Here is a 25,699-nt window from a genome sequence, read left to right as displayed (position 1 = left end):
TTAAAATGCTCTTAATGATTTAGAAGGCTTTACATAACCTGGCCCCTACTATACATCAGCGACTGCCTTTCATTTTATAACTGTAAATTAAAGACACACCTTTTTAAATTTGGGGTAATTTCAGCGTTATCACGGTTCATGATGTATTGTTTTATGGTATAATATAAATCTTTCTTTAAGGATGTTCCTCACTCTTTATTTTGTACAGTATCTTGTCTTTCTCTGTAAAGCGAGGACAAACAAAGGCCAATGACATAACCCCCCCCCCCCCCTCTCTCTGTTTCCTGCCTCTCTCCACCAGGAGCTACGACCAGATCAGTGTTTCCACAGAGTGCAGTTTCCGGACGAAGTCGGACTGGGAGCCTGAGTCCTCCTCCATGATCAGCTTTGATATGAATCAGCCACACCACCCTCCCTCACCCTCCAAATTCTTCAAGGTTGGTTTTATTCACACACTTCAGACATTTATAATCAGCGTTGGACTAAACTTTTAAACTTTAAATGTTTTGGTTCAGTTTGTGTGTGTGTGTGTGTGTGTGTGTGTGTGTGTGTGTGTGTGTGTGTGTGTGTGTGTGTGTGTGTGTGTGTGTGTGTGTGTGTGTGTGTGTGTGTGTGTGTGTGTGTGTGTGTGTGTCTGTGTCGTGTGTGTCTGTGTGTCTGTGTGCATTTTCCAGAAGTGCTGTGCTTGCAGTTTTATAATAGTTTTTACAGCAACTGTAAAATGCTTGAAGACGATCTTCATGAAATCAATGCTAATGTTTCTATATTTCTTTCAATGATCTAACAGATATAATAGTTGTATTACATTTGTTGTATTTAAAAAGATAGGAATGATGTTGAGAACCATTAATTCTTTCTGGGGAACTGACACTCATTTGTAAGGCAAATGAATAAAGAATCTAAAATTAGAAATAAATAGTAATGTTGAGTACATTTGACTTATATTTGGAATGGAGTTTCTACTTAAAATAAGTTCTTTATAAGTACTCAAGTTCTTTTGAATAACTTTTTTGTTTTTTATTTACTACTGCTATTTTTTTTTATTGTTGCTTTAGCTACTTCAAATGGAAATATTGCATTCTTGACTACATAATTTAACAGCATTTTTTCAGTTACGAGTTAAAGGCATAATATTCTTCATAAAAAAACATAGCATGATCCTTTAAAGGGGCCCTATTATGCTCTTTGGGGGTTTTCCCTTTCCTTTAATGTGTCATATAGGTTTTTGTGCAAGTGAAAGTCTGCAAATGCTAAAATCCCAAAGTTCCCTCCAGAGGGAGTTTCTCTCGCACACCCTCCATCGAAACCTCGAAATGAGCAGAATAGGGCTTTTCAAATATCATGCACTGTTGTGTAATAAAGTTTGCGCAGCATCAACCAACTACAAGAATAAAATACTATTATCACATGAATGCAACTTCAATAATAATTTAATAGTATATTAAATAATTAGTCTTAGAGGGGCAATTTCTTCATTATTATTTTCTTCATTTGTACATTTTATATGATACTTCATGTATCTTTTTGTTTTTAGGTCAAAGTAAGATGATGTCCTTGCAGCACAGCCATCTGAGCTCACAGCTTACTAGCTGATAGCAGCTACTGTTAGTTAGTTACTTAGCTTCCAATTCCAGATCATTCTCCAAACAGCTGTTTAACTCCATGACATTTACTCTTTCAGACTGCTTCCTCTTACATATGCCTCCAGGGAACAAAGCTAAGTGCTAAGTGACAGACTAGCATGTCTTAGGTGATTTAAAGTAGAGATTTAGGGACAGTGAAAGTGTGCCTCCACTTTAAGATAAGGTGATAATAATCCTATGGGATCTCATTTTCTGTGTGCTGTTATCATCAATCCCGTCAAACCTGTTCCTGATAATGTGTGTGTCGGTGGGAGTCGCTAGGAAGTGGTGAATGTTCCCAGGTTTAATATGACAGCCATCCCGCCTTGTTTACACTTTGGCATGGAGTTTGAAAGATCCAATCCCCTGCTGTAATTAGCATCAGCACCATTCTTCCTGTGTGTGACTTTATTATTGTTTATATCTGCTGCTGAGATCAGAGCACAAAGCAGAGCTTTGGCTGGCAGATAAGGAAGTGGACCGTAATGCACAAAGATATGGTTCTATATCTCCACCTACCTGACATTTGTCATTGCTGTGAGTACAAGAGGAATGGTTAGTGCAGAGCTAATAGTAGAAGCTTTGCTAAGAGGGACGGCAGGTAATCACTCAACGGTTAAACATACACTGAACACAGGATTATTTACGTTTGCTGTTTTTAATGTTTACTCTGCTTCGACGCGTGGATTTGTGAATGAGTTCAGACGATTCAGAGGTACTGTATCAATCTTTCACTTTATACAAAAGCTAAATAAAATCCTTGATCCAAGGGAGGCTATTCAGTTAGGTTTTTGAGTTTGATTCTAGACAAGAGCTGGAAAACTTTGCCACAGGCTGTCTTATGTGCTGTTTGCTTAGTGAATTACCGTTTGACAACACTGGAGAAGGGAGCAAAACAGGTTTTTATCAAAAATACTTCCCCAAATTACTCAGGTTTAACATTGAAGTTAAAAACAAATTGGGTTGCCCATGTATTTATATAGTAACACAGAAATATGTTACTGCAGTTTAAATGTACATTTCTATTCCTATCATAATGATAACTTTAATGAGTCTTAACTGATTTAAATTTTCTCAGACAGCAAATAACACATGTCCTATTGATTTGCAGCTCTTTAGAATGAGGAAGGGTGGAGTTTTCTCCACACCCTTTCAATATCACTGGAATGGAAATTCCTTTTTTTCCCTGTTTGCCATGCGAGCCATTTCTCACAATATCTTTTTTATGCTGTAGTCATGATGCTAATGGCCATGCCCTAGAGTCACTTTGTTCAGCACTGGGACATTAACCGTTGACACGCACATGTCCCTTGCAGCCAGTACTGCTTGTGTGTTCATAAGAGAGGACTATTCCATGTTCTATGTAATCTGCTACAGAAGGAGGATACTGGCTTTTGTATTTCAGTCGTAAGAGTTGTTTTACGGATCATAATCTCTTCAAAAAAGCTTTAAATATTAACTTTTTGGGGAATCTAAAGACACAGAACTCCTAAAGAATTCCAGCCTCAAGCCTCCAGGAAGTCAAAATGGTATGTAACTGTTGCTTTCACACTGTGGTTCATGCTTCTTGTCCTGATGTGTGCTCTTTATACAGGGACTTCAGTTTTCCATGTTGCGCAAGCTGTGTTTCTTCGGTATTCCTTACTGTGACAGAAATTCGGTTTAAAAGTGCTAAAGCAGCATAAAAATGTGATTTAAAACCTACTACACAAACATGTAGAAGTCACTGCTGCTGTTTCACACTCTACTGATATTTTACTTTAAAAATAATGTTGTACTGATTGATTATGAGGCTCTTGTTGTTTGATTTCAATCTCATACTGTTTATGTACAGTTAGATGTGATAAGTGAAGTGAACCTTGAACTGAGCATCAAAGAAGTTTTACATCTGTCTAGTCAATCATTAGCAAACATACCCCAGTCGTATTGTTTCACCACTGTGTTGTTTAACCATTTAACCATTAATGCATTTAACCCTTCCTGCCTAATGTACATATTTTAATAGGCTCTGTAACTTGTTTGTCTTTTAACAGGCATTAGATGAAAGAATCTTGAAATAAACAACCTAGATCTCATTTATGACATTTCTTTATTCTGGCTCTTTTATTTCATCTTTAATGTTTAATATAATCTTTAACCTGAAAAGACAATACGTTGACAACTTGAAGGTGAGCTTTTATGAAAACGCTGATCAAATAATAGCAAATAATTAAAATATGTGAATTATTTTCTGAAAATAAGATTCAGTACATACAATACACAATATTTTCTCAAGACATAATAATTGAGTTATATAAAATCAGGCCCAGTGTTTTTCATAATGAAGCCACAATTTCTTTAATTCAATTCCAAAGCTTATCATTTGAAGTAAATTTGTAGGATTTCAAGTAAAACTCAAAAGCAAAACTTTAAGCAAAACCAAAAATGATTTTTGCCACACTGTTTCAAGGATTTGTTATTTCACTAAAAACGTTTATATTATATTATATATTTATCCATCTGTCTGATAAATTAGTGCATTTGTATTTTCCATTCATATTCTCTCCAGAAACTGAATGCAGTAGTTTTATGCTCTATAGTTATTCCATTCTAATATTGTACCTGTTCTAAGAACAATCATGTGCTCTAAGTTAGAATTTTAACAATGATTATGTTACAGTTTTCGGGTTTTGTAATTAAAAGCTATGGCAAATGATGTCAATTTGTCTAGCTGTGCTGTCTGTTGAAGAGCATACCTCTTCATTCCCTATTTTATTTTTCTTTCTTTTCATCCATAGCAAAACCAGAAAGGGTGTGCCAGCTGCTCTCTTCAACTCATTGTTTATCGTTCTATCTGTTTTATGTCTGTCTCTTTCAGGGTTCGGAGGAGAAGAAGGGAGTGTTAGATCGCCTCAGCCACTTCTTCAACAAGAGAAAGAAGAGCACTAGAACACGCTCAGACGCCTCCAGCGATGGAACAACCCCAACATCCCCCTTGTCTCCATGCTCACCCCTGCTCCTGGAGGAAGATGGGCTCAAGACGCTAACTCCATCTCGAAAAGACATTGAAGGAGCAGAGTTTGGCGACACACACAGCCAAAGCTCGAGTCCCAGCGGCTCAAGCGTCATCTCTCTGTCGACCGCCGATGCAGACCTCCCGTTCGCAGACAGTAACAGCAGCGGCAGAAGCAGTGTGAGGGAGGTGCATGTGTGCAGGGTCAGCACACCCATCACTGAAAAGCAGACTGTTAATCTGCCTCCTACCACTTTGGATCTCGCTACCACAACTCAACCAAGAGCTGAGTCAGACCTAGGCTTTGCAGAGTCGGTGGAGGAGGAAGTAAGGAGGAGGCTAAGCAGTTTGGATGGAAATACTGTGAAAAATACTAAGGATAATGCCGCTAATCAGAGCTCGACATTGAATATCTCCCTTTCCAAGGCAGCTGAAAACCCAAAGTCACCAAACTTAACCTCTATAAGCTTGGGAACAAAGAAAATGTCAGTGAAAATTGGAGAGAACGGGCACAGCACCGCCTTGAGAGGAATAACTTTAGGCTCTCGTTCCTCCACCTCGCAACCTGCCACGACCCAACAGGAGGGCGAAGACTCTCCGTACATAGCGAGGGAAAACAAGAGGAGGGGTCAGGTATTCTCTTGGGACACTGAAGCCTCGGAATGGAGCCCATCACCTGAAAAAGAACAAGCGCCTGAAGGGGATTCTCCTGTCCAACTATACAAAGCATTATGGGTGGAAACACACCTGGGAGCAGAGGAGGACGTGGGGAGGGAGGGGGAGAAAGAGAAGGATATAATGAAACAAGGGGAGGAATGCTTCAGAGCAGACTCTCCTCCCGTGCTGGCTATACCTGTCACAGTAATTCCTGAGGACGACTCTCTACCCCAGAGCGTGGCAGACTGCCCTTCCACCCCCTCCGAGACTTTGCCGTCAGAATCAGACATCTCCTTGGCACTGACTACAGGGGAGTTTCAAACAACAGTACCACAGCCGGAGGAGCCTGGCACTGGCACAGGCTCAAAGCAAAGTTCACTTCAGGAGAAACGCAAGTCGAGGGAACACCGCGTTACGCGCAAGTCTGTGAATCTGCCTTCCAAGCACAAGGTGTTTGCCCACAAGGTGCGCGTTAGCCCCGAGCCAAGTTTGGATGGGGACGAAGCAGCGGAAGAGGAGCTCAGCAGAGATTCAACCACTACAAAGACTTCAGACGCGACAGAAGTGAAGCCGTGAGTGTTTTAATTTTTCTGTGGTTACTGTTTAATAGTCCCTTTGATCCTGGGGTAAACCATGGGAGCTAAGCATGCATGCAACCTGAGCTCTGAGTTCCCAAGCTCTATTGTACCAGAGGAGAACAATACAGACCAGCACTGAAATATTCATGTACAGTACATCCAATCATAGAAAAACAGTATTATAGATTACCCTACAAATATAATGCATGTGTTACTTTCTAAGAAATACGTGTCAGGTTTATGCTTCATTGAAATGAAGGTCACCTTTGCTGTGTTTACCTATGGTGTGCATTCACTGCCTGAATAAGTTAATCATTCGGAAACTGGACAAGCAACTGGCGACTACTGCGTGAACACTTTTGTTTGACTTAAGGTTACATCGTTACACTGAGACACATGGATATAGAGAAAAGGCATGGCAGACGTAAAGCTACGTCTCTCAAAAGAAAAAAGGATGCATTGTTGTGTGACAAAACCCTGAGTTACCGAACACTCCAGGCTACAAATGGTCCTGCCTGACACATACCTGATGACTGATTTATAGTCTCACAACTATTCTTTAACATAGTTGACGTTTTTTATCAGCAGAGTTGGGAGGGTTACTTTAAAAAAAACTTCATAATTAGCTAAATAAAATGAGAGTAATGTAACCTGATTACTTTCTGTTTTTGGATGACTTCAACATCAAATGTGATGCTAATAAATACAAGAGAAAAAAAGTATCTATAAGATGTTTTTTTACCACCGAATAATGTTACCTTGGAATAGAAGAATCACAGATATTTTGTATCAAATCAGGTTTCCCTCTACTGGATTTTTAAAAATAAAGAAGAATGAAAGTAGCATAAGAGCGATTGATCCTTTTTTAAATGTCACTCTAAGGGAATACTGTTACCATTTTGATTTGCCATAGTGACACTAATGCAACTACTGTACACTACTGAGTTATTTTACTAGATTATATAACGTTTCCCAGCAGAGTAAAAAGGAATGTACTTTTCATTGTACCTCGTTTAATGACTCATTCAGTGTGTGGTTGTTGATGTCTCCCTAAAATATCTATGCTAATGTCTCTCTCTCACTCTCTTTCCTTTCAGACTGCCAAGCCTCCAGGAAAACAACAATGTGGAACTTAAGGAAGCCAACCTTGAGCCATTTCCAACAAGAGATGACACAAAACACTCCGAAACAAACACTCCTGAACCCTTAGTTATAGATAACACACAGTCTGCGGCCTCTGATTTTGATGATACCTCTGCAAACTCAGACATGTTCAGAGCAAAGTCACAAACGCCGGGGTCTGGGATAAAAGGCCAAGGAACTGCTCAGGCTACACCCTCCAAACGAGGGGTTAAAGCAGCAGCAGAAAGTCGGCATACCACAGCAAGTGGAGCAAAGGCCCCGTCCTCAGCAGCTGGCAGCAAGGCAAAACTTGTGACAACAAAAGCTAAAGCCTCCACAGAGAGCACAGAAGTTGTAACTTCCAGTGATATTCCAGCACAGAGGGAACCTAGCAATGATAAAACAGCTTCTATGTTACCAACATTAAAAGACCCAAGCACCAGTGGTCCCTCAAGTCCAACTGCTTCCAAGTCTAAAATCCCCAAAAGGTCGGCATCAGATGCTGATGTGAAATCACCAGTGACGCCAGATAAAACTTCAGTGGCTGATGCTTCCGGGTCAGTGCTCACTTCCAGACTGCAGAGACAACCCAAAGCCAAAGAAGCCTTGAAATCTCCGGTGAGTCCAGCCAGAGCTGTCAGGAAACAAAGTTTTGAAGAAACCAAAGGAGGCCGAGCTCTGTCAGGGAGCATTTCTCCAACAAAAACAACAAACAAGACAGGAACAAAGCTTATTAAAGAAAAGCCAAATGAGGTCAGTGACCCTACAAAGCTGGTAAACGGCCTGGAGAATGACCACGGGGAGAGTAGTATTAAAACAGGACACCAAACAGACAGGGAGAGCTTGGAAGTAAAAAAACAAAGGCAAAACCATCAGGAGAGCAATACCTCCTCGGCATTAAAGAGCCGATTACCCATTTCATCTCCTACAAGAAAGAAGAATGTGGATACAACTCTAACAAGTGGAACAAACTTCAAAAGAGTGACAAATGATCAGACCGATTCAGAAATATCCAAGACAGAACAGAAGCAAAAGCAGCAAGAAGTAACTCCTGATGAGAAGCCCGGTAGTGAAACAGCATCTCCGCTACCTGAAAGTCCCAAGAAAGGTAAGTACGACCAAAACATAGTACTGTGATTATTACATAATCCTTAGACCTAAGTTTGACATTAAAGGTGTGGACCTGATTGCATGACTCGAGTCAGACACCAATAAAAAAAAATAGGAATTTAGAATTTAAATTGAAACTCAACTTGGACTTAAATTACAATGGCTTCATTTGACCTATTAATTAGCGTAGTTAAATTTTGATTTCCAAAATCCACCTTGTTTGAACCACTCTGACAGCATCCAATCAAATTGCAGGATTTAATTAGAAATATATAAAACATGAATTGGTACAAAAATCATATGGTGTAAAAAAACAACAACTTGCTGTTGGATGCAAAACTAGCAGATCAAAATTGATGAAAAGCTCATAAAGAATGTTTTTACACATCGCAAAGAGTTATAATTTGACAACTATTAAGCTTTAGAATAAATAAACTTGTATTTATTTTGTTACCTTTAGATGTGCTGGGTCTTGCTTTTCTGTTTTTATTCTAAGCTGCTAAGCTAATCATCTGTTTGCACCAGCTTCCTATTAACCACACACATGGATCTGCTTGCATTCTTGTGTTACATACAACTATTTGTTTGTGTGTCTCAAATAGGAATCATGCTGTCACCAAGATCATCCAATCGCATTACTAAAAGAAGCATCTGCCAAGAAGATAGTGACACACAAACCGCTGGTGTCTCTCCACCTCCCACCAAGCAAGAGAAATCCATCTCATCAAGGCTCTCCAAACCCAGCGACTTCAAACGCCAAAAGAGTCCAGTCCCATCGCCTGTAAGCAAGCTTCCTACAAGAGGTGAGAGAAGCCCCAACAAAATTAGATCCAGAAAACAATCACCAACTGAGAATTCTGCGAGCACATCCGCATCCAAACAGGAGGATTCAAATCAGAACAAAGCGTCTGAGAGTGTCAACGCAGATCAAGTGAATGACAATTCTATATTTGTATTCAAGTCTATATCCACAGAAGAAAAGGAACATGGAATAAAACTCACAGACAGCATAAGTGAAAACAAAAGAAAAAGGTCAAAAGATTTAGAGGAGACCGTAACCAGTCCTGCAACAGAGGAGATTTCAAACATCCAACAAATCAAAAACAATGATGCAAGTATTCCAGGAAAGTCTCAAATAACAGTTACACCACGAAAAGGCTCAGGAGCTGAGGTATTGCCAAGCAGTGATGCTGCCAAGGCAAGTTCATCTCAGACGTCTATCACTGATGTAGATACGGGTGCAAAACTTGATTCGCAACCCAAATCAGCTCTCATTCGAAGTGAAAACACTAAACAGGAACAGGAAACAGCACCAAAGATTTGTCCGGAAGAAGTAAAAGAGGCAACGCAGCTAGTAGGTAACAGAAAACCAGATTTAATCAAAGATAGAGCCGTTCCAGAGCCAAATTCTGACGTGTTTGCGAAAGACACAATACCTGAGGATGTAACTGATATGTCAGCAAAACCTGTTGTGGTTGGCAGCACTCACTCTGACAAAATGACCCATTCTGATCAGGATCATGTTTTACCGGGTAGTGTTTCCTTTAAAGAAACAAATAAGGTCTCTTCTACGGAATGTAAAAGCAGAAATAGTCTTCCTGCTAAAGAGCAAGATGCTGAACCAAAAGCTGTATTAGCAAGCACTTCCCTTGATGTTGGTGTTGACCTGGCCAGAATGGAGCAGCAAAAGGAGTTATTGAAGGATCAAACCACCATCCTTGAAAATGATAGACCCCCCACATTGATCAGAGATGTATTAGATGATTTTGAAGAGAAAAGTAAGAAGGAGGTTGGCAAGAAACCAGCAGAGGGTTTGGACACTCAAACAGAGGCTGTGACTGTTTGTGAATTGCAAAAGAATGTTGAAAATCAGATGAACAAAGAGCGTCTTTTAGTGCCAGGAGAATGTGAAAGAGATGATAAGGTCTCAAAACCAAATAGAAAGTTAAATGATACTGTGCTGGAAAGCGCTGACTCACAGAGCAGTTGCAAAAAGGAGCTGAAGGCCATAACTATTGAGGATGAAGAAAGAAAAGACCTTACAAAAGCACAGAAGTCAACAGATCTATCATCAAGGGAGAAATGTTCCCAGCCTGACTCAGAGGACGGACCACAGATGGTAGTTACTGATGCCCTGGAAGAGACAAAGTCTGAGCAAGCAAGAAGTGCACTCCAGGAAGATACAGCCAGTTTGGTTGACACAAAGAAGCAATGTGAGATTAAGGAAATTGAAGAGAGTGGTGATCAGGAAAATGATCAGCACATGAAGACTCAAACTTTGGAAAATAAACAGAAACCCAAAGTAAGTCTTACCAAAGATAAAAAGATCAGGGATAAGGAGGCAAAACAAGGAGACATAAAAACTGACGTCGCTAAGAAAAGAATCACTAAAACTACTAAGAGTAATACAAAGGAAGTTTCAATGCAAAATGTACCAAATGATAATTCCAAAGTTAGGAGCCAAAAGGAACAAAAGACGTTAATTGCTGGAGATCAAGATGCGGACGAAGTAGAGGAGAATGCTAACGGATCAGGTAAATCCAATGTTCCAAACACTAACGTGGAAAAGCAACCTGCAACAGAAAAAGCTCCAAAGAATACAACAGAAAGTAATGTTTCACAAATTGATACAACCCAAGAACTAAAAGCAGCAAACACTGAAACCCAGAGTGCTGAAGGTACTAAAGACAACACTGAAACTAAAGATTCACCAATCAAAAGTTTGGTGAATGAGACTCCAATTGTGAATGCTCAGAGTGAAATTAGCATACAGCAAGATCAGTTGTCCATAATTGTTAGAGATCAACATGAGGACATAACCAAACCAGATATAAGCAACTTCGCAGAATCCATACATCCTGATACTGAAAACCAAATTCAAGAACAAAAGGATAGAAGCACTGAAACTCTAACTGAAACAATTGATCCCATAAAGAGTTCTGTGAATGACACCACAGTTAGGAATGCTAACAGTGAAGTAAGCACCCAACTAGACCCGATGTCCACACTTGTGAAAGAGCAAGATGAGGAAGTTACAAGACCAGTGAAAAACAAATTAATAGAATCCAAAAGTCCAAAATCAAACCTGGAACAGGAACCACCGACCGATAAAACTCAAGTTCAAAAGAAACTACTGGAGGAACAGATTTCACAAACTGATACAAGTCAAGAACTCCAACCTATGTGCAATGAAGATCGTACCAACACTGACCTAAAACAGGAAGCAGAAGCGCTACAAACAGAAGCTCCAGAGAAGGAATTAGAAAGCCTAAGTCAAGATCTAAAGCTTGTAGGCACTGAAACTCAAAGTTCATCTAGTATCAAAGGAAAGACCGAAACAAAAGATTCAACTCCAAAGGTATCAGAACATCAAATTCAAGAACTAAAGGTTGAGAGCACCAAAACTAAGAGTGCTGATGGAACTAAAAAGAAGACTGAAACAAGGGATTCATCAACACAGCATTTGGTGAATGAGACAGCAACTGGTAATGCTAACTATGACTTTAGCAAGCAAAAGGATCAGAGGTCTGTAATTGTTCAAGATAAACATAAGGACACAACCAAACCAGATACAAATAAATCAACAGAATCCAAACCTCCAAATACTGATGTGAAACAGGAAGTGATGAAAGCACAAACCCCAGACAAGAAATCAGAAAACCTAATTCAAGAACCAAAGGTTGAAAACACAAAAACCTTGAGTGCTGGTGAAGCTAAAGAGAAGACTGGAACAAAGGATTTATCAGTAAAGGGTTTGGTGAGTAAGACCCCAAGTGCAAGCGCTAACTTTGAAGTTATCAGCCAACAGGATCAGAAGTCTGTAATTGTTAAAGATCAACATGAGGATATATCCAATTCAGATACAAAAAAATCAACAGAATCCAAACCTCCAAGTACTGACGCTAAACAGGAAGTTCTAAAAACAGAAGCACCAGAGAAGAAATCAGAAAACCTAATTCAAGAACCAAAGGTTGCAAACACAAAAACTGTGAGTGCTAGTGAAGCTAAAGAGAAGACTGAAACAAAGAATTCATCAGTAAAGAGTTTGGTGAGAGAGACCGGCAAATTCCAAAGCTAACTGTGAAGTTAGCAAGCAAAAGGATCAGAAGTCTGTAATTGTTCAAGATAAACATAAGGACACAACCAAACCAGATACCAGCATAATCAACAGAATCCAAACCTCCAAATACTGATGTGAAACAGGAAGTGATGAAAGCACAAACCCCAGACAAGAAATCAGAAAACCTAATTCAAGAACCAAAGGTTGAAAACACAAAAACCTTGAGTGCTGGTGAAGCTAAAGAGAAGACTGAAACAAAGGATTTATCAGTAAAGGGTTTGGTGAGTAAGACCCCAAGTGCAAGCGCTAACTTTGAAGTTATCAGCCAACAGGATCAGAAGTCTGTAATTGTTAAAGATCAACATGAGGATATATCCAATTCAGATACAAAAAAATCAACAGAATCCAAACCTCCAAGTACTGACGCTAAACAGGAAGTTCTAAAAACAGAAGCACCAGAGAAGAAATCAGAAAACCTAATTCAAGAACCAAAGGTTGCAAACACAAAAACTGTGAGTGCTAGTGAAGCTAAAGAGAAGACTGAAACAAAGAATTCATCAGTAAAGAGTTTGGTGAGAGAGACCGGCAAATTCCAAAGCTAACTGTGAAGTTAGCAACCAACAGGATCAGCAGTCTGTAATTGTTGAAGATCAACATGAGGATATAACCAAACCTGATACCAGCATATCAACAGAATCCAAACCTCCAAATACTGATGTGAAACAGGAAGTGATGAAAGCACAAACCCCAGAGAAGAAATCAGGAAGACAAATTCAAGAACCAAAGGTTGAAAGCACAAAAACCTTGAGTGCTGGTGAAGCTAAAGAGAAGACTGAAACAAAGGATTTATCAGTAAAGGGTTTGGTGAGTAAGACCCCAAGTGCAAGCGCTAACTTTGAAGTTATCAGCCAACAGGATCAGAAGTCTGTAATTGTTGAAGATCAACATGAGGATATATCCAATCCAGATACCAGCAGATCAACAGAATCCAAACCTCCAAATGCTGACCTAAAACAGGAAGTGGTACAAACGGAAGCACCAAAGAAGAAATCTGAAAGAAAAATTGAAGAACTAAAGGTTATAAGCAACAAATCTCACGGAGCTGGTGGAGCTAAAAAGAAGACTGAAACGAAGGAATCATCAGTAGAGGGTGTGCTGAATGAACCGGCAAATTTGAAAGCTAACTATGAAGTTAGCAACCAACAGGATCAAAAGTCTGTAATTGTTAAGATCAACATGAGGACATAACCAAACCTGATACCAGCAAACCAACCGAATCCAAACCTCCAAATGCTGACCGTAAACAAGAAGCACCAGAGAAGAAATCAGAAAAACTAATTCAAGAACTAAAGGATGAATGCTCTCAGAGTGTAGAAGGAGCTAAAGAAAAGACTAAAACAATGGATTTAACAATAAAGAGTTTGGTGAATGAGATTGTTAGTGAGAATGCTAACTTTGAAGAAAGGACAGAAAAGGAGCAGAAGCCCTCAGGTGTCAATGATGAATCTTTAAGGATTAAGAAACCAGAGAACGTCACTGATCAATCCACAGATGTTAAAGCAAACAACAAGAATCCTGAGAAACAGAAGAAAATAAAAGAAATGAAAGACGGTGTTGAAATATCAAATAAAGTGACAAAGCAGCAACATCAGCAGAAGAAGGCATCAAAGATAGATGCTAACCAAGAGTCAGACAGCCTTTCTGTGAAAGATGCATCTAGCAAAATAAGTGGTGCAGAACAAAAACACAAACACACTGTTGTTCCAGATACCGGACGTTATAGCACTGATGCTCAGAAGAAGGCTGAAGACACTAAAGATAAAACTAAATCAGGCAGTGGTTTGAAACGTGAACAGCAGACTTCAGAAAAAGACACCAGAAACCTTGTTGATCCACAAAAGCCTGCAAAGCCTTCACTCAACGGCAGTTTGTCTCTTTCTGCAACAGCGGAAGCACCCACAACATCTCAAAGTCCTCAGCTAAAGAAGGATTCTCCATCTAGTTGGTTAGATTTAGAGCATCCGAAGCAGAAGAAGGAACATAAAAGAAGACTAAAGGCCTCAGCAAGTGAGGATGAATATCTTGATCCTGATGACTATGATGATTTAATCAGGAGCATTAAGGAGGGCAGCATTCCTTTCTCACAGCCTCCCAAGAAGCATATTCGTAAGAATTCCCCGTCTCCACCTTTTGTTTTGCCGCCTATCCTTGAGGACCATTCTGAGAAACAATTTGATCCTGAGCAATTCCAGTTCGGCTTAGGGAAAAATGGCACTGGTTTTAAGGATCTTCCCCCATCTATGGGGATGAAACAGAAAGCAACTAATAGGGAAGGGCGGTCCCTGGAACGAGCACAGGATAATGCCAATCACACATCTAGAGGCCAAATGAAATCACTTGACGAGGTAGAAGGTAAAGATGGAGTCAAAGAGGGGAATCACTCTGAACAAGGAAAAGAAGAGGGAAAAAACAATGGAAAAGAGGCCGGGAAGCTGACATCCCGACTTGAAAGGATGTCCATCCTCTCCAGCTTATTGAATTCCCCTCGGTCCTCCAGGAAGTCCAAAGAGGAAGCTGCCTCTGACACAAATAGCACACTTTCAAATCGACAACAGGACTTGCTCTCGCTTGGAAAGAAAGGAGTGTTTGAATCACCTCTGCCTGCAGATAAGGAGGGTGTGAAAGGTAAAGATCAAGGCCCACTTGTGGGTGGAGGTATAGGTGCAGTTAGTGAGTCAGCAGTCAACACCTCCTCTCCTCCTCCTCCTCCTGCTCTCCCATTGCCCTCGGTGATAAAGCTGCCTGATCATTTAGAGAAGTACCTCAAGAAGAACAAATCAGAGTCTGAGGCTTCCAACGGCTCTACACATATGACTAAAACTGAACCAAGTCCTACGGGTGTGGCAATGGACCAGGCCTCAATAGCGGTACCAAATGTAAATGTGAGCCCGAAGGGCCCTGCAGGACTGCCTCCACCCAGCGAAAACACCCAGCAGACTTCCCGAAATGGACTTACTAAACCTAAGCCTAAGGTAGGAATTTAAATCTTTTATGATCTTTGATAAATCAGGTACATTTTCATGTTATTCTTTAAAAGAATAAAGAAAAAGCAGCCTGAGTGGATTTTGAGTTATGCCCTAACAAGAGCTCTCTCTCTTGAAGTGTGTTTCCATGGTAATATGACTCAAGTCTCATATCCTGTTCTGTTCTTCTGTGGTTAGTTATGAATGATTTGCAAGTAAAGACAAGACAAGGCAGGATGGCTTCATCTGGCATTTTGCATAGAAAATATTTGCCAAGAACTGTCACGTCACAACAACATATTTGCATTAACATGCAAACAAAGCAAGGCTATGCAAAATAAGTGTTTGTGTATCACTTCCTGCACGACGTGTTCATTTCTCTCCCTCAGTGATTCAAAAACACTTGTACCTTAGGGTTTTTATTTCTGCAGTTGCCAGGGATGCCTATTGACAACATGTTTTTAACAATTTGGTTAGGAAAATGTTAGTAAGCATTATTAAATATGGTTAACAAAATGAAAATGGTTGAAATAGATAGCTAGAAGTAGTGGATAAATGATAGAAACATTCAAATCAACACATTTAGGAGATGGCAGCTGGGGATAAATCTTTCCTATTTCCACATGTAATTCAGCTCTGAGAAGGAAAACAATTGAAGTTAAATCTACTACTATACATGATCAAAATATAACCTTTTCTTTCAGACACCTGCAGTAAGAGGGTTCCACAAAAGGCCTGGAAAGGTATGATTAAATGTTATTTACTTATTTCCTAATGTTTTGTGTCAATATTGTGTTTGCTGCGTCATGTTTAAATGAAATGTCTATTTGAATCCAGATTGTCGTACATGAACAAGACCAATTTGGAGGGCAGCAGTTTGAACTCTACTGTGATGTAGAGGATGCCACCACGATGAAGCTGTCCCCTGTCATCTCAGTCAGAGTCATCAGAGGATGGTAAGTGTATTTGATATATATTTAAACCTACAGTCCTAATATGAATGCCGAGATCATAAAATGAACATGAAAGAATGCTGGCACTTGTTTCAGATTCATCCCATTTGTTTTTTGTTTCTCTTTGCCCTTGTAAACATGTACTGTATCTAACAGTGATCTACAGAGGTGTAAATTGTCTCCTTCCACAAACTGCAAGATAACTGACAATGTAACTCTCTTTTTCATTAGCTGGCTGCTCTACGAGAAACCTGGCTTCCAGGGTCGTATCATCGCCCTGGAGGAAGGTCCTACGGAGCACATTGTGAATATGTGGGCAGAGGAAGGAACCCCGACCACACTAGATGAAATGGGTCAGCCTGTACCGACAGCACCTATGGTCATAGGCTCTATTCGACTGGCAGTTAGAGTAGGTTAAACTCTCATACTGTTTCCATATTGTATCGCTCTGTTGTTTCCAACCACATATGATCCCTGTAGAGTGTGCAAGAAAAACCTTGCTGAATATTGTACCTTAATACTTTTTGGCTAAGTATTGTATTGTGATGTTTAATTATTTGTTTTTATCAGACCGTTTCTGATTTAACTATAATGTTATTTTATGCTGTATTTTTATGTGGAGTTCTTACATTTAAATCTACCTTTAAAAAAGTCTGGCTTCTTTTTTAATGCATTGACAGTCATACAATTCAAATGCACCACATTTTATTTGTATTTTGTGTTTACAGGACTATAGCATACCCCGTATTGACCTGTATGCTGAGGTTAATGGGTTGGGGAGGATGACATCTTACTGTGATGAAGCTGTGGAGATTGGATCGTACAATATGCCGCAGACCACTGGCTCCATTAAGGTTCATTCTGGAGTGTAAGTTCAACCAACTATTTTAATGTAACAACGAATGTAAATGTGGTTGTTGCATTTTGGAAGCGTATTTCCGTTTCATTGTTGGTGTGATAGTTTTAAATCATAGTCTGTCTGTGAAGGTATGCAAACTGCAGGCTAGTGCTTGCAATTGTTGTAGCATAGTTTCAACTCTTGCTCATCATTGATGGTTATCTTACTTATATTCTTCTACTCTAATAGAGGAGAAGTCCCGTATTTAGTCCTTTTACTAGTATAATGCAGATTCGCCTCTTCAGAGCGCTGCAGTGGAAAGTTCTCTTCCCCTCCTTTCCCCTCTTTCATGCTGTGCCTGTGTCTGCAGCTGGTTGGTGTACACTGATCCAGGGTTTGGAGGTTTTCTCGCAGTGCTGGAGGTAGGGGAGTATCCCTGCCCAGAGACCTGGGGTTTCCCTCAACCCTTCATTGGCTCTCTCAGACCTCTCCGCATGGTACACTACATTTAAGATATATGTTTCCACTATAATGTATTTTTGTAAATTGCCTTGGTCTGACAAATATGTGTATCTCTTCATGACAGGGGCAGATAAAGGTGGAGCAGCCTCATGAGATAAAGGTGTGTGATGCATTGCGTTATATTTGTTTCATCTATAAATATTTGCTGTTTACTTAAACAACAAACGTGTTGGCAGCAAAAGTGCCAACACAAAGTCTTTTATGTTGTTTTTGTTATTGAGTTATAGTATGATGTTAATAGAATGGTGGAAAAGCAGTAAAAAATCAAATTTTAAACTAAACAATTTCCCTTTTTAAACAACAGTTACATTAAAAATGGATTTGAGAGGCTGACAACAAAGCTTGACATTTGTTCAGAAACAAAATCTAGCTCCTGGTACCACCTGTATGCCATGGAAGCCGTGAGATGAAAATGCAAAAAAATAAAGTCTGATCTCAAGTACCTTCAATATTTTTAAATCTATGACACAAAAAGAAAGTTGTGCCTTTCTTTGTTTTTGTAATACCTATTTTCGCCACCAAAGGCTGACATGAACCACTACCGATTAAATTAACTGTTCTAAATAGGATTAAAATAATAAATATTTCTTGCCAAAAGTTAGTGATATTAGATTACTTGCTGACACACAATATAACATGTACATTTGATTAAAAATGCAACAAGTATTACAACAAAAAACACAAATGTTTTCCCCCAAAAAAAGCAACATAGAAAAATCCTTGCAAACTTGATATTTGTCACCATATTTTCTTGTAGGCTTGATGTCACTGTAATCTGAACATTGATTTTCATTATACTTTAGGACAACAATTGGCCAAAAAACACACAAGCCATACACTAGGGGTAGAAACTCTGTAGACAGATACACATCTAAGGTCTGTCTTTACAATGACTTCTCCTCTTTAACTCCTTTTACTCCTTCTTTTCCCAGGCCTTAGTGTTTGAGAAGCCCAACTTTGACGGAGAGTGCATAGAGGTCGAGAGTGATATGTACAACTTGCAAGAACTGGAAGAGGAGAAAACGGGCAAACCAGATGAGAAGAAGAAGACCCTGTCTACAGTGGGGTCTATAAAGATTCTTGGTGGTCTGTAAGTATCTGTTTGAGTTTATTATGTCTGTACACACTGTCATTGATATACATGGCTACATTTGCTCCAGAGCCAGACACAACTTTGGAACTGTTTGGAGCCGTTTCAAAATAGTTGAACACTGTTATGTATAATAACATATAACATATTCTGCAAGTTCTGTTGTGATTGATTTTAGCCTATTTATGTGCTTAGCCACACCCCTTTTAAAGTTTGACATCTTCAAAGCACTAAGAGAAATCAATAAGATAATAATTAGGATTCATAGCAAATGTTGATAGTATTCGGATCATATTTATGGCAGACATTCTCAGTTTTTCTCTGTGCTTGCAGCTGGGTGGGTTATCTAGAGGCGGACTTTGAGGGGCAGCAGTATATCCTGGAGGAGGGTGAGTATCCTCACTTCAGTGACTGGGGAGGATCTGAGGATGGGCTCCTGTCACTTCGGCCTGTATGCACAGTAAGTGTCAGCTGCAATATAATTGAAACATTATTCTGCATGATCTTGATTCTTTCTTTGGCACTCATTGCTGGGGTGTTTCTGCATGGAGTTGTCTTTCACAGAGCACTGGTCATTTAATCAGTTCCCGCTCTGCCCCTATTGGTTCTTAATGAACTGGAAACCTGAAAAACTTATCATTTCCCTTTATTATCTTCCCTAGGATTACCTCTCCCCTCGCGCTAAACTGTTCCTTGAGCGGCACTTTGATGAACGAGGACTCAATGTGGACTTGCTGGGACCTGTACCCAACATGGAGGACATCGGCCATGGTTGCAAAACACATTCTGTCAACGTCATGGGTGGAGTGTAAGTAAAAAAGCAAAACTCCCAAAGTCATAAAGAAGGAGGGAAATATTCAGACTCCGCACCCTTGCGGTGTTTGGGCGTGTACCTCTTACCTTCCATACGTGACTCAGCGCTCTGTCACTGCACACACAAACACACGCACACTAGAGGATATCATTAGGAATAATATTGTGTAGCTGATCCATTTGAGTAATTGATAGGTTGACAAAGAATAGAAATCTCTTGAAGACAGGGATTTACACTGATATTAATAAGTTTACTGCATCTTTAGTTACTTAAGAAAACAAACATTACAAGCTTATTTTCTAAGAGCAGAGAGACGTAGGGCTGTGATCCAGGCACACCACATACTGCACAGTTTGTGAAATCAGTAAACATTTCACAATAGGTTATACAAGTTTACAAGTGAGTTCATTATATAAATAATATATTTGAAACATTACACACTTTTTTGTGTTAGAAGAGTGCATTTGTTGAGCCTTTATCAACATTCAACACATTCTGCTGTTTGCGTTACATCAGCTGCGCCAGCTAGATAGTTTTACAACCTCCTAGAAGAAAGGACTTTATGTTTTTATGATGGCAGCATGCAGTCCAAGTCAGTGATTTATACGAGGAGATAGACAGATTACGAGGAGACAGACTCACCTGTATTTGTCTCCAATAAGATAAGATAGGTAAAAGATGAATGATCCCCAGACAGGAAATGTAGAGTGTTGCAGAAAGTTAAACATAGAAACAAAGGTAAGAGGTACATCAAAATAGCTATTTAAAAAACTGACTGTTTACAATGAGCGATTTGGATTAACGTGTCCAATGAATATTATACTACAGATTTGTTTTTTGATTATTTTTGTCAAGTTATGCAATTTGCTGTATAATGTTGAGATGCGTTTTTAAATTCTCAAACCAATAACCGAATATCAAAATAGTTGCAATTTTTTTTTAAACAATGACAACTAATCGATTATATTTCGCATCTATGAAGAATAACGAAGTATAGAATAGTACAACAGTATAGGAGTGTATCAAAGGAGGGAAAGTTATTTGAGATGTTGTTTTTGTGTCCCTGCAGGTGGGTGTGCTTTGAGCAGCCATGCTTCAGTGGAGAGGTCTACGTCCTGGAGAGAGGCCTGTACGCAGGCCCAGAGGACTGGGGGGCCCAGAACCCCAAGATCTCATCCATACAGCCGGTCTTCCGTGTAAGGAATAATGTGTGGGATCAGTTAACAGGATGTGGAGTAGTGTTGGATTCAGCTATTTTAATAAGGACTGTGTTAGTGCAAAGCTTGTGTTAATAACTCCTTCCTGTCTGTGTTATAGGACCCGCTGATGGGAACGACTAAATTTAAGGTATCATCCCTTCATTCGAGACTTTATAATAACAGATTAACTCATTTTCTGTTCGTGCTAAGTTGCTAAATTGTGTTTTTATGTGTGTCACAGTTGCAGATGTATTCTGAGGCAGGCTTCCAGGGCAGGCTGGTGTCTCTGGAGGACAGCGCAGCGACTCTGGATGAGGACTTCACGCCCAGATCCTGTAAGGTGCTGGCTGGCAGGTAGGCACCAAACACCCCCCAGAGCTATCAGGGACATTCTGGGTATAAGAGATTTGGACTTGGCTGAAGAATAACCTTTTATCTATTTAGCGTCAAATAGAAAACTGTCTTTTTGACAGATATAAACCTTTTTTTAGTTCACATCCATCTCCAGTTGGACAACTTACAATCTCTTTCCAAACACAGTTAATAAACTCAGCAACATTCGTGGGACCCAAATATCATCTTTCACCTCAGCATGGTTATAAAATGGTTGGATCTGAAAGAGAGCAAACACTAATACAAATGTAAAAAATAAAATCAACAGGAAGTCCATTTATTCCTATAAGAACCTACATGATCTCATATATGCAACACTTTTGCGGGTCATTTTAGGCAGATTGTGTGCACTTTATTCAATACAGTTGCTTGACTAGGTTGGTAGTCAAACTGTGTAATTGTATGGTTAAAAAGAGACCATAGGCCGTTTTTTATGTCCTTTATCTGACTTGCTAATGCTACAGGCACATATCCCAGTACACAGCAAAATATCTGATAATTATCCATCTGTAAACAAATGTGTTTTCCTCACAATTAAAAAGTTCAAAAACAAGGCTTGAGAATGTATACATGTACAGTGTTTTATAACAAGCGATTTTAAAAATGATACAGAGTTATTGTCACAGTTGAGAACAATATTAAGTGTGTACTTGTTTGTTTGTCTCTCTGTGTCAGCTGGGTGTTTTATGAAGGAGCTCAATTCACAGAGAACATGTATGTGTTGGAGGAGGGAGAATACCCCAACGCAGAGGCCATGGGCTTCCTGTCCTCAGACTGCATCATCCGCTCCACACAGACCACTGGACATGTGAGCATCTGCCTCTTTTAAAAACGATGTGTGATAAAATCATTGTGGACTAGACTAATAATAAACAAAACTCTCTTCTTCTCTTTCTTGCTTAGGAGTTCTCTCTGCCCTCCATCGTGCTGTTCAGTAAGGCGGGCTGTAGAGGTCGCAGGGTGGTGTTGTCTCAAGAAGCTGTGAACTTGCAGCAGGCCGGCCTGGACACACACATACGCTCCCTGGTGGTGGATGGAGGAATGTATGTGTTGTTTAAAAATGTCTTCTATTATCTTTTTAGTAGTTTTAAAGAGAAAGTCAGTAATCTAAATGGAAACAAATCAGAAACCGCATCCCAAGCAATCAAAATCTGCTATTAATGAACTTAATTGACATGTCCTAAAACACCGGCTCATGCTCTAACGCAGAGGAGCGCAAAAGGATTCAGTGGGAAAGCATTTAAATATTCATATTTCTCAGAAAGGTTTGACAAGCACTCATGAAATTCCCTTAAATGGTGTTAGCTTAGCTTTTAGAAGCACACGTGTTCTCATTAGGAGCAGTAAACATATCAGCGATGTGAGGAAGCCACAAGGTACATTGTGTATGTCACAACTGTACATCAGGAAGCACAGGGTGGAATGTCAAGACTGTCTGTCTTTGTGAATTTGTGATTTCTGTAATACATTGAGCCATGTTTTCTACATTTGCGAGGCTGAACTAACACACATGGCTGTCCCTTCTCTAGGTGGGTGCTGTATGAAGGAAGTAACTTCCGGGGTCGACAACTGCTCCTGCAGCCCAGTGAAGTGGTGGATTTATGGAAGTCCAGCGGCATGCAGACAGTAGGATCCCTGCGGCCATTACTCCAGGTATGGAACGAGGGATATGACCCAGGGCTGTTATATGGCAAACTCAAACTTAAACAAAAAGGGAAAAAAGCTTTAAACGGTATTTTAAGCTTTAAACGGTATTTTAAGCTTTAAACGGTATTTAAAGCTTTAAACGGTATTTAAAGCTTTAAACAGTATTTAAAGCTTTAAACGGTATTTTAAGCTTTAAACGGTATTTTAAGCTTTAAACGGTATTTTCCGTTAACTTTTTTGACATGGAACCAAATAAATGACTTGACTTGATTTTATGTAGCTTCATACATGTTGCAGGCCCTAGTAAAACCATCAGAATCAAAATAGATTACCTAAACAAATACACCCTCTGAATTGAAATGTATTTATCTAAATTTAAATTTAACAAAAAAGTCTAAAATGTAAAAAAAAAGGAATAACTGTGGAGCCTTTTAAACTATTGTAACCTAGATATAAAATACAAAATGAAGAATATACTGTGTGCTACATTGAGCACCAAATAATCACTGTAACATTAATGAAGTCAGATCTATAAACTGTCACACATCTAGTTGTAAAGAATTCTCAGACATGTTTTTGACAGGAATCTAACCCTCTGTTGTTGCCTGTTTGCCCCCAACAGAAGCAGATGTACTTCCGTCTGAGGAACAGGGAGACAGGAAGTGTGATGTCTCTGACGGGGACTCTGGACGACATCCAGCTGATGAGGGTTCAGGCTGTGGAGGAGACGAGAGGTTTCGAGCAGGTCTGGCTCTATCGGAATGGGCAGATAAGCTGCAAGGTACATTATACCTGCACCACACAATATATGATGCTGTAACACTCACATCCCCTCGGGAAACCATTTACAGCTTGATTATTTTCATTATATTTTGGGAAATAAAAAGAGTGATATTCCGGGATCAACTTTTACTTTTATGTTGCCAATGTTTTATTACTTAAAGATATGGCTGTATTTGTCTGTATGCATTTTTGAAGGCGCCCATGTATGTACTGAAATGATAAACACACTTATAGTGCGTTATATAGCATGTGTATATTGTTTGATATAGAAAGAAGATTCAAGTAACAATACATGTTTATATTTAAACTTTCCTGTTCTGCAATTACAATCACACATCCAACAAACAAGAAAACTGAACAATCAACAGAAAATAATACAATCTGTATTAAAAATAAATCATAAACGGTCACACAAACACTTGAAAGGTGAGGACTTCCTCTTCCTTCTGCCACAGTAGTCTTAGCTTGCCGTGTTCCTGAAAACATGGGCGTGATCGAGACAATATGCAAAGCAGGAAAAAACATGTACTCCCAACAGACTTCATTCCATAGGTGTCTGCCAAAGAATCTATGCATTCATTTCTGTTTTTTGTCTGGTAATCAGCAGGATGTCTCAGACTGTGGAACAGGTTTTGATGCAGTTTGTTGGAAAGTTATTCAGTGGGACGTGTTTTCCTTTTATCATTGTTTATTCTAATTCAAATAGAGGTTTTAAAAACTCTCTAAAATGCATTAGCACATAGGGGATTGTTTTACAAAAGCGTCGGTGGGTTGTAGCATAGAGGTTTCTTTTTTTTACACACAAAAAAATGAAAGGTAAATATTGTTTTGAATTATGAATGTGTATCCATCCTCACCGTCATGCCCTCTCTGTCTGCAGCTGGTGGAGGACTGTTGCCTGGAGACCTCTGGCAGTATGGTGATGGAGGGCAGCAGGCTCTGTGTTACCCCTGAGCGAGGCAACGGCAACCACCTGTGGAACATCACCCCTGATGGTCTAGTGCACTGCCTCCTTAAACCTCAGCTGGTACTGGAGGTCAAAGGTAAGACAGCGTTCTCCTAACTTCAACCATGTATTTGTCCAGGTACATTTCAGGAATGTATTAAAAAGGTTCAAGTAAAAGCATAACCCTAAATCAACAGCTCCATCTGCTGGTATATTGAGAGATGCATTGATTCACCACAATATCAAAATGTGAAGAAAGTCACTTTAGTATGCCAAACATTTTATAAAATGTCAGTAGCATAATATGTCGATTAATACAAAAGAAGGCATAGTATAACATGTCCAAAAATAAGAAAAAAGGTAGAGTACGGAGTTCCATGGTGATGATGTTTCCCCTTTTCCCCTTAATGATCCATTTTCCTGTTTGTGTCAACAAAAATGTTTACAGTGTAAACACACTGACTTGTGTTTTATGGTCTTAGGTGGACACCAGTATGACAAGAACCAGGTGATCCTGAACACATGTGAGGAAAGAAAACTGAACCAAAGGTGGATCCTGGACATCCTGTGATCTAATGAGCCTCCACTCACACTGAACCCTGTGATGCAGCTCTGTCGTGGAGCCCACTCCCCAGAGATGGGAAGAAAGGGGAGTAACGGATCAATAATTGCACCTTTTTGTGGAGCTTTGACTGTTGAGGGGAACCATTGACTGGATCAACAATATAACTGTGTTCATAGAGTTGATTGAATGATTGAGTAGTGTAAAAATATGAAATATTGTTTTGATTTCCAACACTATACACCAAAGACTCCATGCACACATCTCTATGTTTTCACTGCATACAGAGGACTCAGCCCTGTTTCAATGCTGCACACCGCTCTTTACTCTATGGTACATTTCTACTGGTTCCTTTGTCTTATTTCTGATCATGTCTGAGATATGAATGTATAGTTTATACAGACAGCTGCATTTTGAAGTCTGATGTGCACACTACACTCCAAAGTTGTATGGAGACTAAACTGTTTTCTGTTTTTATGACTGTAGATCAGCAAAGATTTATTGTTGAGTTTGAATATCTTTTTGACTTTTAGGACTAAGTTCTTACATTTTTCCCAAGCTGTACTTTGCTGCATCAGGTTGTACATAAGCCTCAAGTGTATATATTTGAGTTTAAATTTCAGAGCAGAACTGCAATAACAATGCTGTCCACTGTTGTAAATATGTGAATGTATGAGAGAGAACTGTTACACGCGCAAATAAGAATGCCGTTTTGTTTCTTCTGTCTTTTGTAGAAAATAAAATATTTTAATAACCTGTTTCTGTGACACTTAAGATGCTATCATTTC

The 25,699-nt window shown here is 39.5% G+C and overlaps 2 protein-coding genes across 2 annotated transcripts in view; both read left to right on the top strand.

Moving 5' to 3' along the window:
- The window catches only part of LOC134881192 (mucin-2-like), a 28,773-nt gene extending 16,613 nt beyond the window's left edge, over window positions 1-12,160 (top strand). Inside the window, exons 2-5 of the mRNA XM_063908352.1 lie at window positions 302-437; window positions 4,480-5,843; window positions 6,947-8,079; window positions 8,684-12,160. Of these exons, the coding sequence (XP_063764422.1) occupies window positions 302-437; window positions 4,480-5,843; window positions 6,947-8,079; window positions 8,684-12,159 (6,109 nt within the window). The 3' untranslated portion in view covers window position 12,160. The remainder of the gene's footprint in view (window positions 1-301; window positions 438-4,479; window positions 5,844-6,946; window positions 8,080-8,683) is intronic.
- Window positions 12,161-12,239: 79 nt separating this feature from the next.
- crybg1a (crystallin beta-gamma domain containing 1a) lies at window positions 12,240-25,671 on the top strand. The gene is made up of 19 exons (XM_063908354.1): window positions 12,240-15,173; window positions 15,869-15,907; window positions 16,002-16,120; window positions 16,349-16,526; window positions 16,846-16,985; window positions 17,326-17,452; window positions 17,542-17,577; window positions 18,410-18,567; window positions 18,901-19,027; window positions 19,230-19,375; window positions 20,451-20,577; window positions 20,699-20,728; window positions 20,822-20,934; window positions 21,649-21,781; window positions 21,877-22,016; window positions 22,503-22,626; window positions 23,243-23,401; window positions 24,284-24,446; window positions 24,832-25,671. The coding sequence occupies exons 1-19, from the start codon at window positions 13,542-13,544 to the stop codon at window positions 24,918-24,920; spliced, it is 3,780 nt and encodes a 1,259-aa protein (XP_063764424.1). The 5' UTR covers window positions 12,240-13,541; the 3' UTR covers window positions 24,921-25,671.
- Window positions 25,672-25,699: the final 28 nt, after the last annotated feature.

This window comes from Eleginops maclovinus, chromosome 19 (genome assembly GCF_036324505.1).
Source record: "Eleginops maclovinus isolate JMC-PN-2008 ecotype Puerto Natales chromosome 19, JC_Emac_rtc_rv5, whole genome shotgun sequence".
Classification (NCBI taxonomy): domain Eukaryota; kingdom Metazoa; phylum Chordata; class Actinopteri; order Perciformes; family Eleginopidae; genus Eleginops; species Eleginops maclovinus.
This window is presented reverse-complemented; position numbering and strand designations above follow the sequence as displayed.

Coding starts and splice junctions, on each gene's coding strand:
- crybg1a (XM_063908354.1), top strand. CDS start 13,542: ATGGATTTAACAATAAAGAGTTTGGTGAATGAGATTGTTAGTGAGAAT. Junction 15,174..15,868: donor TTACTAAACCTAAGCCTAAG/GTAGGAATTTAA, acceptor CTTTTCTTTCAG/ACACCTGCAGTAAGAGGGTT. Junction 24,447..24,831: donor GCTGGTACTGGAGGTCAAAG/GTAAGACAGCGT, acceptor TTATGGTCTTAG/GTGGACACCAGTATGACAAG.